General features: G+C 47.0%; 1 protein-coding gene across 1 annotated transcript in view; it reads left to right on the forward strand.

The window, feature by feature from the left end:
• The first annotated feature begins 13,895 nt into the window (after window positions 1-13,895).
• The window catches only part of ENPP6 (ectonucleotide pyrophosphatase/phosphodiesterase 6), a 29,941-nt gene continuing 28,149 nt past the window's right edge, over window positions 13,896-15,687 (forward strand). Inside the window, exon 1 of the mRNA XM_054295534.1 lies at window positions 13,896-14,151. Coding sequence (XP_054151509.1) covers window positions 13,896-14,151 — 256 coding nt within the window. The remainder of the gene's footprint in view (window positions 14,152-15,687) is intronic.

Consider the following 15,687-nt stretch of genomic DNA (forward strand, 5'->3'; position numbering starts at 1 on the left):
CTGTGAGCTAAACAGTCTGGGACAACAATGCCGTGAGGAGGAAAAAAACCCTAATGGAGCTTTAAATTACTTGCAAAAAGCGCCCTGGTGAGTGCAGCTTCCCTGCCACTGCTGTCACTCGCTGTGACACCCAAGGTGCCCCATCAGTCTGAGCTCAGGAGAGCCCAGAGCCGGGGCTGTTTCTGGCCCACAGCAGCCCGGAGCTCCTCCAGGGCAGCGGTGCAGCCGCTTTCCCTCCCCATGGCCGGGGAAGGTGCCCCTCATGGATGGTCTCCGGGAGATGTCAGCCTCCTTCTGCCACGCCTGGCACAAGGGCAGGAACTTCGGGCGCAAGTTTTCCCCCCTTAAAATGCACAAACGCATGTTAATTTAGAAAGGGACTCAGTGCGAGGCGGCGGGAGCGCCCCTCCTTTCCCCGGCGCTCCGTGCCGGGCGCAGGTCCCAGCCCCATCCCCGTGCAGCCCCTCCGTGCTGGGGCAGCTCCGAGGCGCTCGGGGTCGGAGCAGAAGCGCCGCGGGCTTGGGCTGACATCTAGCGTCGGCATGGAGCGGCGCCTCCCCTCCCGACAGGTGATGTGGAAGAAAAATGAAGGGGAGTTTCCTTTGCATTAGTACTTTCAATCTGGCGAGAGACCTGACCCATAAACCCGCGAGTATCTTTGCTCCGTTAAAGACCGAATCATAATAACAGAATAAATAATCACAGAACGCTCAGAAGTGGAAATAAATATTGTTAAGGAAATTCAATTGTTAGTGGAAATTAAATATTGTTAAGGAAATTTCCCTAGCCCAGATTTCCTGCAGCAGAGTGTCAGGGGTCTGATTTCAGCAGGGGGCAAACATGAGATAACTGATTGCTACAGCAAGAGGAGCAGCTCAGCCTGGGGGCTGCAGGGAGGGACCACAAACAAAGGAATCCCTGGGCTTCTGTACCCTTACAGCCTACCCACCTGTTCCAGTGGTTATTTTTGGGTCTGGGGTCTTCCAGTTGTTCACTGGCTGGACAGTTATCACCCTTTGTCACCTTTCACATCTGTTTTTCTGGTTTTGGTTTAGATCTGTTCTAACCTTTCCACAGGATACATTAAAAAAAAAAAAAAAGAAAAAGTTGTAGCAGGCATTTTATCTGAAGTCATAAAGATATAGTCATTAAGTCATAAAAAAAAAAGTTGTAGCAGGCATTTTATCTGAAGCTGCAGAAACAGACTTCAGGCTTATAAATTTGTGAAGGAAGCGGAAAATGTGTTTGTGCTCTACTTTTCCCAGAAAACTGGGGTGGTGCAAGAGGGTTCCCTGGGTCCTGTTGGTCAAAGTCTACAGTGTTTATGCAGGAGCTGGCTTTGCTAATAGGGTCAGATGCAGTCAGGGAGCAGATCTTATCATCCTGACAGAGCAGGCATCCTGCCATTGATGTTTGCCCAGGAAGTTTCCTGTTGCTGTTTAACCTTTAAATGTGTGGTCTTTCTTGTCAGATTTCCCATCAGATAGCCCATTTCAGACAGCCAGGGTATTCATACTTCAGTTCAGATGGAGCAGGGAATCTTGTGGAACCATAAACTGTTTGCTCTTACACACACTTGAACTTCAGAATGTACACAGAGATACTTTATATTAAACTGTGGCTGATTTAAGGACAAAATAATCCCTCATATTGTTTTAATTACAGTATCTTTTACTTCATGAAACATTCAAATATATGCATATATGCATTTACGGGCGCTGTTTATGTTTGATACAGACCCTCTCTTTATCTTCATGGCCACATTGCTGCCATCACTCCACATGCAATCTGCCTCCCCAACACAAAACCAAAACAGCAGGGAGCTGATCTTGGCATGCAGAAACAGCCACTGGAAACAAACCTCTGGAGAGGAACAAGCCTGTCACCAAGCCGTGCAGTTACTGAAAGCATCCTTCAGTGACAGGGTTTCTCCTGGCTCAGCCACGATGCTAAGGGGTTTGGATGGTGCATCCTCCAGGGAGAAAATGGTCTGACACAGCACAAACAAGATACATCAAGGGTAGCAGCAAAGGTTGGGGTTTCATAACCCTCTTCTGTGATACCAAGGCCATTATAGCACTTGAAGAATAAGAGTTTTCTTCCAGAAGCCTTATTCCTGAGCCAGCTGCTGCTGGAGGCACCCACTTGGGCAAACACTGCCTCTGCCTTGGCAAACCGCAGCACAAGGGGCTGTTTTGAGACCACCCCTCAATTATTAAATCTGATGTGTTGGCTCAAAAGAAGAAGACAAAATCCACTTTTCTTTTACAATGTATTCTTTTAGAGTGAGTGCTGTAAAGCATTAGTGGTTTCACATTTCATAAAACCATGTAATGCTCTTGTTTTGAGGAAAGGCAAACTAGCAGCTGCACAAGGGCCGCATAAAAAAACAACTCTGGATGAGTAATCATGAGTTTCTACCTATGGGCTATTCAGCATGAAACTTGCTTCAGAGACTGATGCTTCTCTTCTCTTCTTCAGAAGAGCTTTTCCAAGCTCCTCTGATCAGTATCCCACAGATGAAGTTGCTCAGTCCAGTGTTTTGGCTGCTTGGAAGTGCTGACTTGCTTCCAGGGCACTTTTGAGTCTCGCCTTTTGGCTGATGGCAACAATGCTGTGCCACCCACAGAGAGTTTTCTAAGGAAAATATCTCACACTGACTGGGGTATGAGCAGCATTTACCTTTCAGTTTCTTTGGTTTCAGATGTGCTTCAAGTGTCATCAGCAGGAAAACATTTAATGGCTCATGCAATGTATCTTTAATTACTATTCATCCAGTGTCTTGCTAATAGATGCTCATGTCACACATTTTAAAATAACATGCTTGTAATTCATGTTTAGAAAGTATTGGTCCAATCTACCACTTGTAGGTGATTCCTGTGGCATATTCCACCCTGGCAGCAGTGCTGTGCTATGAGGACTGAACGATCAGGGAGTGGTACCCCACAGCACTCCCAAGGGATGTGACTGACCCTGTGCAATATGGTTCCCAAAGGAGAACAGAAATTGGAACTCACCTTCCCAGCCTGCCAGAGCCAGGAGGGATGCTGGAGATGCTGGGCACAAGGGAGAGCCTGGGGAATGGCACAGTGACTGGCAAGGGGCAGTGTGAGCTCCCAGCACCCAGATGAGAGGAAACCACATCAAAGAGACCTGAGCTGGTGTCAGCCTCAGTGACACTGACTCCTTCCCCCAGGAAAGGGAGTGGATAACTCCAGCACTGTGCACAAAGCATGGACAGCATGTTGGCACAGGCTGTGCTTCCACAGCAAAGGATCATCTCCTGGATTTGGGCTTCACACCCAGGTGTGGGGACCTCAATACTTCTCCAGTCCAGCCAGGGTGGACACAGTTTGAGATGCTCCCTTAAAGCATGTCGTAAATCCCTGCCTGCAGTACTGGAAATATTCCTGTTTTCCCCAAGACTCTGCTGCCTCTGGTGCAACTATTTCCAGCTTGTGGAGGAAACTGCAGCTGTGGGGAAGTATAACAAAATAAGTCAAACTCCAAACAAGCAAAGCAAACAAGCTCCTAACCTTATTTCTTGGAAAAAAGATATCCATTTCAAATGTGTCTTGCACCTGCGAAATGCACTAGCAGTGGTGTTGTATCCTGAACGAGCAGTCCTGATGAAAGAAAAATAGCTTCTTTGTTGTGACCTGGTGTGCTTGTGACAGCCATTCAGGAGATGATTTACAGCTCTGTGCTGGAAGCTGGACAGCCACACTCAGTGCTCACATGGTTGCTCTCCATCATTTCCAAACTTCCTTGAAAGAGCTAAGCACTTTGCCACCTATTTTCTCTTTAATAAAAAACCTCAAATGAAGTTTTGCACGTGTTGGCTATGCCAAGGAAAATAAGTCCTTATTGGGAACTGGAGGCAGAGGGCCATTGGCCCTGGAGATTATTCCAGGGTGTCCAGTTCCATGAGCTGACAGTGCTGCAGGAAATCTCAAACATTTCTTGCTGCCATGCTGGGGGTTAACACATCTGCATAATGTCAGGAGGAAAAACACAGAAAATATGAGCCACATGCTATTAAAACAGACTGATCAAAGAGCTTGGTTGGCATGAGGCTGCTCCAGTGGGCTGGTGCTGGAGGAACTGCCCATGCTCTCCACCTGGGGCCACCAGCTGCCCCTGCTCTGCCCATGTGGCCTCGGCCATGCTTTTCCTCCTCTCTGCACGGGAGGTGGCCAGGGACGTGCCTAACAGCATGCAGCCCAGAACCACAGTGCTGGTCAGCCCTGGCCTGTGGCAAATGAGAATCCATTTTTTCAAATAGGTTTTCACTCAAAAAGCATAGTGGGGTGGGGGGCTGACTGCTTCTGACACAGTATATCAGAGGAAACAGTTGTGGCCTCCAGCACTCACAGGCACAGCACAGGGTTCCCTGGAAACAAGGTGAAAATGAACTCTGGAAACATGAACCACTTTGCCATAGCTTTCTGTGGTGCCCGCTTAAAGTGGCAGTGAGAACACGTCATTTTGCCAAGATGCATGTGCCATTTTTGTGGGCTACTTGTTTTGGTGATAAAAGAGGAAGGATGAAAAGGATGGCAAGTTTTTACTGGTTATCCTGAGCAGGGGAAAGGGCACATTTTCACCTGCTTCTCTGTCAGTGGCCAGCGTGGTGCCTTCCAGCCCATCCCACTCCTCCCTGCCCTGTGTCAGCCTCAGGAATAGCTACAGGGAACAGTATGGGGAAACAAGAGCCTGAAGTGATTTGGCTCCATGACAACCTTCCTTGCGCCCTGAACAGGTGATAGATCAGGCAGCTGATGTTGGAGGGCTACCAGAAGAAAAGCACCCCTCAGAAAGAATGCAAAGCGCTGTGACTTCTGGGATCCCCTGGGATGATGGTTCCTAAGAAGAAGTAAGCCTTCCTACTGTTTATTTCTCTTCACTTCAGGTAATCAGAGCTTTGTTTAGCTTCTTCTCCAAGAAAACCATAAAACTACCGACACTTGAACTTCTCTGAGTCATTCCAGCTGAAGGGAGCACTCAAGAGCAGCCCAGTCACTCAGGCACAAGTGGCAACAGTGTGCATGTACAAACATGCTTCTCTCATGCTGCCCCTTGGCTTGTTTGCCAGTGTCCAGATGGGCTCATTCAGGCTAGAGGAAAAGGTGTGCCACAGAGGATGTGTAACACAGCAGGACAAGCAGGATCCCCTTGGCTGGAGGCAGAGAGGTCTCCCCACAGACAGGAGATGGCCCCTGGAGTCATTTACAAAAGAAGGAGAAAAGGAAAGGAGGGGGGCTCTTCAGGTTTTCAGCTTCTCCTGGCAGCATGAATGGTTGCTTTCTAGAAATGGTGATAGTGATTGAAAACATATTGACTTCACGATGTCCATACAAAGATAAAAGTGTTTTTACATAGCACTAAATAGGAGCCTCCACACTGGGGGCATATTTCAGGGAAAGGAAAGGTATGATTTCACTCAAGTCTATGATAAGGGCCTTGACAGAGAGCAGAAGAATGTTAAATGACAGACTGTGTTCACTACTGGAATTGAAAGATGTGATTGCAAATCTCAGTACTGCAGAGAAGTGGAGTAACACAAAGCCACAAAGTCAAGGTAACAGAAATAGGATGCAGATGTGGCATAGTGAATTCAGAGCAGAATAAACACCCCATCTGCAACATTCAGATCCCACTGAAATCCTGCTGAAGTCTGCTTGGACTTGCAGTGAGAGATAATGAGGACAGATGTCGGAGAATGACTTAAAGAAAAGGCCATGAGACATACAATTGAGAGAAAAGTATAGGGGAAAAGTAAAGCAGTTTCTAACAGTTCTCAGCCTTCTGATTTGTATAAACAATTAGACTCTCTCAGGCATCATTCTATAAACAATGGAGTTCTCAGATTGTCTTCCCATAATAAGCAGAACACCGTCTCTGGGAAGGCCTGCCATCCTGAGAACAGATGTAGAAGTTTTGGGAACACTGGTTTCTGTTTTAGTTTCTGGTTTCTGTTTTGGTTTCTGTTTTTAATAAACAATTGTAGGTATTCTAAAACAAAGGGAGTGGTTAGAAATTTCTCTGTTAGCCTATCATGACATTGGATTACAGAATATGCATGAAGTTCGTTAACTTTGTTATTTAAGGTGATTGATTGATCAATAAAGTTGGAGTTCGATGCATCAATCGGATGGTCGTGTCTCCCTTCACTTCAATAGACAGAAATCAAGGGAATTTGTCTCAGACAGAGACTTCTGAGTACTCAGATGGAAAAATCAGATCAGATACCCCAGCACTGAGGGCTGTTCCAGCTCCTGTCCTCAGATCAAAGATTCCTGCCATCACTGAGACCAGTTCCAGCCATAAGTAATATATTAGGATTTCCCAACCTGAGCCCACAGCTGGTGAGAGAAAGTAAAGCTGATCCTGATGCCCAGATATGGCCCTGCCTTCCTGTAGGGAAGGACGTCATCCATGGTGCTTGGGCAGGGATGGGACTTTGCCTGTAAGAAAATCTGATGCAGATAAGGCTTTGCTTGAGAAGTTGTAGCCTGTTGATGGAGAAACACCCAAAGCTGGGGAACAGATATAATGAGACTATTTCTTTACCCAGAGTAGTGATTGGGTTGTAAAACAGCTGTCTCTTCTCTTGGGAGCAAACTCCCCAGGGGTGACTCAGCACTCAGCATCATGAGAACCAGACGCTTGTAGTTTCTGAACAATGGGCAAAACTGAGACTTTAATTTGTGTCCTCCAGGTAAGGACTTCAACCTCCAGCATGGCCTTACTAATGAATAAGATACAGCAATGAAAAGCCAGGACTGATGAGATCAAAAATAGGAAAGCCAAGATGGACAATTTGCAGTGGCACACCAAAAAAGTGAGGGCAATTGGAGGCAGCAAACTCTCTGCAGCACAGGGCATGCTTGCTGCAGGCAGCCTGTCAGAGACCAGCCTTTGGCACCTCATTATAAATATCCTCAGGGTAGCTTAAATAACTACTGCCAGAATAAAGGCCTGTTTCTTTGTTAGATCATGATGCAAGCCCAACTCCCTCAGTTCTTAAACACTAATGTCAAAAGTTAAAGCTGAACTCCCTGTAACCTCTGGGCTATAAAGGATGCCAAATGCCAAATATTTTTTGAGTTTTAAAATGACATTTTATGTTAGACCTGGATAGTTTACTTTGTAGATATACTAAGTTCAAGCCAATGTTTTAAGTCTCTTTGTGCTCCATGTAGAAATCTAGCAGAAAGATCAAACATAGAAATTTTTTTGTTCTTGGAAATTGGGCACTGGAATACTTATTTGCCAGATATTTTAACCTCTCAAAATACCCCTCATTTAATGGGAAAATCTGAAACTCAAATACTTCACTGAATAGGTCTACATTTGACTAGCACTAGATGGCTGTAAGATTGTGCAAGATTGTTGGATTTAATCTCATACTTTCATCTTTTAAGGCTGAAGCTCCAGCAAGAGCATAAACTGTCAGGAACTGCTGTGCAAGGCACTGGTGGACGTGCAGAATACCCTGTTCTTTTCTTGGAGGAGCCACTGGCACATGAATGGATGTGTTGAGTTTGAGTGCCAGGAACATGTTAGTGTCACTGCACAGCAGGATTAGTGACACCTACTTTATTTGGCTGACCATAGTTTTGTATTTTTATACTAAATAAACCAAATAATCTTGATCCACCTGCTTAGCTTGCCAAGTTTTCATCCCCACTCACACTATGGCATGTTGACACCAGCTTCTAGAACAGCAGTAACCTTCACCACAGTCCCCCCTGTATGAGAAATGACCACACAGCATAGATGAAGTAGAGCATACAGTATCCAGGTGCTTAGGAGTGACTATCTGGTTTTGCTGTCTAGCAAACTTAACTTCTCTGATTTCAACAGAGAAATGCATTGCACAAGGTTTCCTCAATGAGATAAAACCTCCTGGTTTTATCTCCTGTGTTACAGAACACCAATGTTCAGACATGCACAGTCTTGGGCTAATTAAGCAGTAATGTTGCAGAGATGTGAGTTAGAAATGTTGAGGAAATAGTGGTGGTGGAGATGGGTTGATATCCAAGCAAAACTCAAATTCTTTGGAAGAGCTGAAGACTAGTTTCAGTCCAAGAAAATGAGTGCCCTTGAGCTGGACAGTGCTGTGCTCAGGCTGCCACATCATGGGCTGAGGGAGGAGTGGTTTTGTGTCACATGCAGCCATCTGGTGGTGCAGGCTTCCCAGGGGTTTTTGACCTGAGCTCCTATACCTTTCAGTGACAGAGGTTCCCTGTGTAGTTTAAGCCCACTGGTGAACTGTTTATTTCTCTTAATTGCCTTCACTAGGTAGTAACCCTCTGTGGCTCTGCAGGGTTCAGGTCAAAACTGTTCTTCCAGGCCACACTGGCTGTATGAAACATGCTTTTCCTTAGGGGCCTTTTTGGGAGCTCCTCTGAAGTGATATTTGCATCCTCTCCTTCCCACCTCAGGTGTGCAGAAGTGCAGCCTCTCCTGCTGGGCAGCACCTGGCTGATGTAGGGGCTGACAGCAGGCAGCACTGACTGGGTTCAGTCCTGTTGGAGACACATCCTCTCTGCTGTTGGCCCCAGAACCCTTCTCTTCTCTTCTTGGCTATGAATGTGCTCTGCAGCAGTTCAGATATCTGTGTAAAGTGGGCAAGAGTGAGCTGCAGTTAGTGCCCAAGAGAAATCATTGAGAGAAGGTGCTCTTGGAGCTCTGGGTAGTGATCGTACAACACTGGGTTAAGAGAGGAGCTAAGCAAAACACTTGAAAGGTCCTCCCAGTGATTAAATACTCCTGTTCACCCTCTGTAAGAACACAAAGCTCTAGGATGGCTGGAGTGCGTGCTGATTGCGTTTACCAGCCCTGGGTGCCCTTTTTTCCTGTGAATCTGTCCCACCTAAGCTTTTAGCAGTCAGGGTTTCCAGGCAAAAGGCCTTGCACACCCCAGCAGGGCTATGGTGCCAAGAGCCACCCTCTTTGTTCATTCTAGTTACACTTAATGAAAGCACAGCCTGTTCCCCAAGGACACCATTGTCAGGGAGCATGCACAGAGCAGTGCTGACAATGATGTACCAAGCCCATGCAGCTCCTTGCAAGGAAACTGGGAGCCATGGAGGGGTCTCCACTAATTCATTAAATTTCTTCATGCCCAAGAAGGAGATCTTCAACTAGGAAAGTTATTGATATGACCTGTGACTGTTGTAGTGAAAGACAGAGTGAGATTTGGAGAGGTGTTCTCTAAATGTCACAATTGCCTGAATTGAGGCACTTCAAAGAACACTAAACAGCCCCTGGCTGTCAGTCAGGGTGGTCACTGTCCTACTTTGATGTAATTCTTATTCAGCATGTGAAAGTTTTCAGTAAGGCAAGTCTCATATCAGATAGTTAGGTCTTTGCCTCAAGAAATAGGGAAAGATCCCTGCTTTTCTCCAGGAAAACTGGAGTTTCTGGCTTTGAAATGCTCTGTAGCTAACAAGTGTGTGACTTTATCATATATACCTGTACATGACTGACAGCAAGAGCAAACCACTTATGTCTTGAATTCCTCGTGGATGAACTACTGCATACCACAAGATCACAGAAATAACTGACTTGACATAAAGTATCATCCAGGAAGAGCTGAAGGGACAGCAGATGCTTTGCCTAATGCACACCTCCACGCAGAAGCATTTGTGAGAATGCACAGGGCAGGAGAGCAAAGAAAGGGATACTAAACCCCTGCAGGCCAAGACCTCTACCAAGGTAAGCCCTTCTATCAGCTCAGAAGCTGATACACATACTGCCAGAGGTTTTCTGTGGAAGGCAGCAGTGGGCCTAGTACCACCTGTGACTTTTTTATCTTGGGCTTGGTGGGCAGAAGAGGAAGAAGAACCTTAGACCAGCAGGATCAAAACTTCAGACTGGCACAAACTCCCTTCTTCCAAGAAAAGCAAGCAGCTCAAGGCTTATATGTCTGGATGTGGCCTGCATTCTTCTCTAATGACAGAAAAGAAACAACCAAACTAGTCAGGCTGTATTGGCCAAAGTGTTCAACTACTGCTGTGTGTGAAGGAGAACAGGAACTGAAAAGGAACTTCAAGCTGTCAATGAGTCCTGTTATGGTTTCTCTTCTTTCTTTCAGAAGAGAAAGAAGGACAAGTTTTCCTCTTAGATTTTCTAGTTCATTGGGGAAAAGGGAAATTATGTTTTCTTTTAGCAGCTGTTGTTCTTGCATGTGCTCCTGGACCTAAGAGCACAGACAGAGTTGCACTGCCAGGAAGGCTGTGTAAGGCTTGTATCTGACAGGGCAGATTGAGCTATTGGTGTCAGCCCAAAGAATTTTCTTTCATTTCTATTGTTATGTTTGTGATTTCTGTAGGACTAGGGAAAAAAAATGATAGATTCAAGGACACTGGAGGCAGTTTCTGCCAAGAGGATTTCTTGAACAATCCAAGTGGCTGAGGATATCTTCTCAAATAATTTTGGATCAATGGGGTATCTCCTCATGTTCAATTTGGGTTGAGGGATTTTCTTTCCTTTATGCATGCTTCTTCCTAAACCCTGTCTAACAGCTAACTAGTGAGCACTGTTCTCCCTAGACACCAGCTCAGGCTCTGTTAGCTTTTGTAAGAGCATTTGTATCAAAATATTGTTGTGCTGGAGTCTCCACGACCATCTGGGGCTTTGTGCAGACAGGGTGCTTACAAATGAATGTGAACCAAAGCAAATCAACATTGCTTGGAATCAATGAAATGTATTGCTAGGATCTGTCTCTGCCAAGCTAGAGACTGTTTGGCTCCAGTCCCACTCTTCAGGGGGATTGTCTGTCAAAACACAAGTTGGTATTATACAGCATCATGGTTACATGGCTCACTAGTCCTTTAACCCCTCTCAGGCCTTACTCTTATTTGTTGAGTGGAAACCTGTAAATTCCAATTCTAAAGGCAGACTTTGAGCTCTGGTACCTTGCTCCAATTGTTGCTCATGCCACTGTCAGCTCAGATAGAGCTTTCTCTTAAGGGGCTGTTAAATAAAAGATTGCAACCCTTTTGAAAGGAAGGCATTATTTCATAAGGTTAAGAAGACATATATTTTGTACCATCTCATGATAGAAGCCTGCCTTCTTGGTCTAACCACCTCAAAAACCTGGTCATCCTTTCAAGGTGAGAGTCCATCTCAGACACTTTACTGTCTCTCCTTTATTATCCCATTCCTTCACGGGCAGCAGCTGCTGCTGCTGCTGAGCCCTGCTGCTAAGCCCAGAGGCCACACATCAGAGGCCAAGCCAAGACATCAATGTGAATGACCTCGTGGGTCTGCCAAGAGGTGCATAATAATATTTCCCTTCCCATTTCTGGACATGTTTCTGAGTTCATTCAACATAAGTATGGACACAATAAATTACCACAGTGGCTTGGCCAAGACATGACACTACAGGTGGCTCCAAGCCCATAACATCCAGGTTTTGCTGTAGTGAAAATCCACAGTGAGCACTAGTAGAAGTGCTGTATCTGAACACAAGTTCTGCAGGGCTACCTCCCATCCTGGCAGCCCAGCCAGGGCCAGCAGAAGGAGGATGTGCACATTCCCCTCAGGAGGTGGATGAAGTGGCAGATTCTTGGCTGAGACCCCGTGGGGTCTGGAGCTGGCTGAGAAGAGCGGTGACTCTCCATAGGTGTGCCAGGCAGCACGTGCCATCCCTCAGGCAGGCAGCTGCCCAGAGCAGTGCCCAGGCTGTCACGTCTCCAGCAGCCTGGTGCAGCTGCAGCTCGTCCCTGGGGGCAGGGCAGGGGCAGCCTTGCACAGGCTGGGACGCCGGCCGAGCACGGACCAACCGCCCGGTCACGCAGCCTCGCGCCTGTCCCTCGCACACAGGATTGGTGTGTGCTCCTTCCACATCCAGGCTCGAGCATGCCCATGTCTGCTCAGGGGACCAGGCCTTTAATCATCCCAGGGGATCATGGTCCAGATTTCCCTCTTGTGGGCAGTAAGCTTTATGGATGGCCCCAGGGCTCAGCTGTCTCTGACACAAGGTGTGGCACAGCTGTGTGACCCCAGGTTGGTTTTTGCTGAGGAAACTGCTGCTGCACTGTGAGAAAACAAATTAGCTACAGCCAAGCAAGATAAGAAAAGTCAAAACATAGAATTAAAGTTGTCAAGATGATGATAGCTAGCAATGCAAGGCTTCCAAAGTAAACATTATGTGAAGAGGGACAAAGCCCCGAATGGCTAGGTCCCTATGTTTCTTTAAAGATCCCTGAGCTGCAGCTTAGAAATGCTCCAAGTTCTTGCCTCAGGTTTAACTGATGTGAGGGTATCTCCCAAGTGCTGGACTCCAAGATGGGAATGGAAAAAGGGGCACATGAAAAAAAAGGGGAAAAAATGTGGCTGGGCACATGACAGAGCGGGAGATGTCGACAAAGAGCGCATTTAGTCTGCTGATGGGGAGGAAGCATGAGGAATTCTACTGAGAAGGTGAACAAAAGCGCCGGTAGCTGAAGGGCCTGTGCAGTTCTGCTGGGCTGCACGCATACTCCATCCTCTTCCACCTTCCTAGAATGTCTACCTCCTACAGAAAGTTCCAGCACCCCTTCCCTGACAGGGCATCTTTTTTCTGGAGCAGGAAGCCCTGTGGGAGGAAGGCATGAATAGAACATCCCCAGCCATGTCCTGGGAGCAGTGACCTGCAGGCAGCAGCTTTGGCTCATGGGCACCAGCACCCTGTCCAACATTGTGCAAAAGGCAGGTCAGGACACGAGGAGGGTTTGCAAGGGGCTAAATAAGTGTTTGGGGCAAATGGGGCTGACAGCTGTCTTGCTGAGCTTGCACCAACCCAGTATTTGGCAAGAGGTAACTGGATGTGCTACGAGGAGATTTGTAAGGAGCAAGGAGAAGTTCAGATGCCCACACTGGGGTGGTGGCCAGCTATTGCAACCTTCCCCCGTGGAAACATCTGCAAAAGGCATTTCCCACAGTTGGACAATGTTAGCAATGCAATGAAATTCTTTTATTTGGGAAAAAGAAATAAAGTAAAGAAAGTAAAGTGTAGTTATGGTGTACAACAGGTGCAGGCATTGCATTAGAGGTATAGTTAGGTTTTTGTGAAGAAGAGGCACCTGGTGGTGACTCGTGACTAAAATGCAAGCATTTTTTAATTTTTAATATGAAATTAGGCGCTATCCAGCACTGAATATCTAAATAATTTCAACGGCCAGAAAATACATGTATCAATTATTATCTAGCTGAAGCTAGATTTTTCTGCTGGTACATCAGGAGCAGGGCAGCACAGAGGAAACCGAGAGGACAGGGACCTTTGCAGGGAGTTGCATCCAGGTAGAGGAGAGCCTGCTCAGCTGGAGCTCTGCGATACCGCCATGCCATCAACTCAGCACATCCAGGTGGGAGATGCTTTGTCTTAACCTCGCTCTGAGTTCTATCAGAAGCCCCAGCCGGAGAGAAGCGAAGGAAGCCGGCGTTCGCGCTGCTGGGGATGTGAGGCTGTGTTCCAAAGGCTGCAACCCCTCTCTGCGAGCCCCCAGCTCGGCGCGGGGCTGGGCGGTAAGCGGGCTGCGCTCCGTGCCGAGCCGTGCCGTGCCGAGCCGTGCCGGCGGTGGGAGCGCGCCGGGCCCCTCCTGGCCGGGGCCGTCGGGCAGCGTGCCCGCACCGCCTCGGGAGCGTCTGCGGAGCGTCCGGAGAGGCTCCGGTTACTTTTATGCTGGGTGTTCCCCACCGACGCGAAGCATTTTTTCCTGCAGCTGGGCAGGACCAAGCTCTTCCCTCAGCTCGAGGTTAATCATCTGCCTGCAATTAACCAGTGACCTCCCACGCCCGCCGGGCAGCGCTGTAGCTTTAACGCGGGCGCTGGAGCGGAGGGGCAGCAGCGGCAGGGCCGGCCCGGAGCCGCTCAGATCCCTCAGATCCCTCAGCCTGCCATGGAGAGCCGCAGCCTCCTCGCCGCCCTCCTGGCCGCTGCCCTCGCCGCCCTCCTGCCGCTTCCCGCCGCCTCCTCGGGCCACCGCAAGCTCCTGGTGTTCCTGCTCGACGGCTTTCGCTTCGACTACATTGATGACAGCGAGCTGGAGGGTCTGCCGGGCTTTCGGGACATTGTGAACATGGGGGTGAAGGTGGATTACATGACCCCAGACTTCCCCAGCCTCTCTTACCCAAATTACTACACACTGATGACGGGTGAGTACCTGTATCTCTGTGCTGGGATGCTCCTCAGAGCTGCCGGCTCCCCGTGCCAAGGTGGAAGGCGGCTCCCGGTGACTTTTGCTTCCAAAGAAGATATAAAAATAACCCAAGTCGTGCTTTTAGCTGGGAGTTTAAAAGCACTGTGGCATTACCGCCCAGAATTGTTTCTCTGAAATGTGTTCCAAATTTGGAAATGCCACCTGGCACTAATTAAGTTCCCTTTTGCTCATGCAAGGTGTAGCTATGTTCCTACCTGCTGCCACCTCAGCTCACCTGGAGCAAGCACCAGGGGGGCTACTGCATATATATATAGAGAGAGAGAACATAGAAACAACTGGGCCTGCATGGGAAATGAATACAGAGACTGCTCAGGGGCTTTAATAAAAATGCATGTGAACCGAGTGTGGCTGCACTAAGAACTTATTTTCAGTCAGCAGGTCTGTTTTGGCAAGTTCAGCATTAAATTTCTTTTTAAACTTAGTAGGTTTTCTGTTTTCTTAACTTTGCTACAAGTCCTCATATCTGTAATAATTCAAAATAGCCAATTGGAAAAACAGTCAGGATTTTTGCTTTTCCTCCCCCTGCAGTTTCTCAGAATGTCCAGAGGAGGCTTTCAGAAAATTGAGAGGACAGTCATAGTTTTCATTATGCTGATTTTCTTTTAATCTTATGTGGAAAACACATGATTACAGGGACACTAGGAAGGTGCAGAGAGTAGAGCTGGGCCAATTCCTTCAGAGACAGACACCAAGAAAGCAAAAGTTGAATAATAAAACAACAGAACCCAACAGAACAGGTTTGGGGGTTTTTTTGGTTTTTTTCTGGAGTTTCTGCTTGGATTTTTCTCTGGAGTTAATAAGCAGGAGTTTCCAACCAATGAGGAGGTGTAAGAAAATCTATCCTCTCCTAAGATATGTGCCATCTTCTGCTATTCTTGGAACAATGCAGTGCCCAGTGATTCACATACTGCTTGCTGGGAAAGCAAATAGATGCCATTGTAAGACAAAAATCTGACATCAGTTGTGCCCAGCTTGTTTTGAAACTGCTTAACTCCTTCTTCACTCTCTCTCAAGAGAAACCCTTTTCTCTTGCTCATCTCTGATCAGAGAAGAGTATAAAACCATCACAGGGTTGGGTTTGATTCTTTTTCATTATTTGGTGCAAATACATGAATGCAGAATAAATGTTGTGAGAGAAAACAGAGGTGTTCCACTCCAGGCCATGTTCTTTAGGTGTACATAGGCATACCGACCTAACACTTCACAGGTGCAAAAAGAAATTTGGATGGAGCTGTTAAAGAGAGAAGAAAAGTGAGTGACATTTCACTCCTAACCACATTTAGTCATCACTCCTATTAAGTATATATATGTAAAATGAAGTCTATTATTATCAGCCTTTTGAAGAGTTTTGAAAACCTCCTACTTTGTACTTAGAAAGAAGAGTTTTGTTTTCAGAGATGAAACACCACTACTGGACTTTTAATATTTTTAGTAGAGTCCTGCACCTCAGTCTGAAGCAATAAGATAGTCT

The sequence above is a fragment of the Melozone crissalis genome, unplaced genomic scaffold (genome assembly GCF_028551555.1).
Source record: "Melozone crissalis strain CALT ecotype California unplaced genomic scaffold, PUWL_Pcris_2 ptg000006l_1, whole genome shotgun sequence".
In the NCBI taxonomy this organism is placed as follows: domain Eukaryota; kingdom Metazoa; phylum Chordata; class Aves; order Passeriformes; family Passerellidae; genus Melozone; species Melozone crissalis.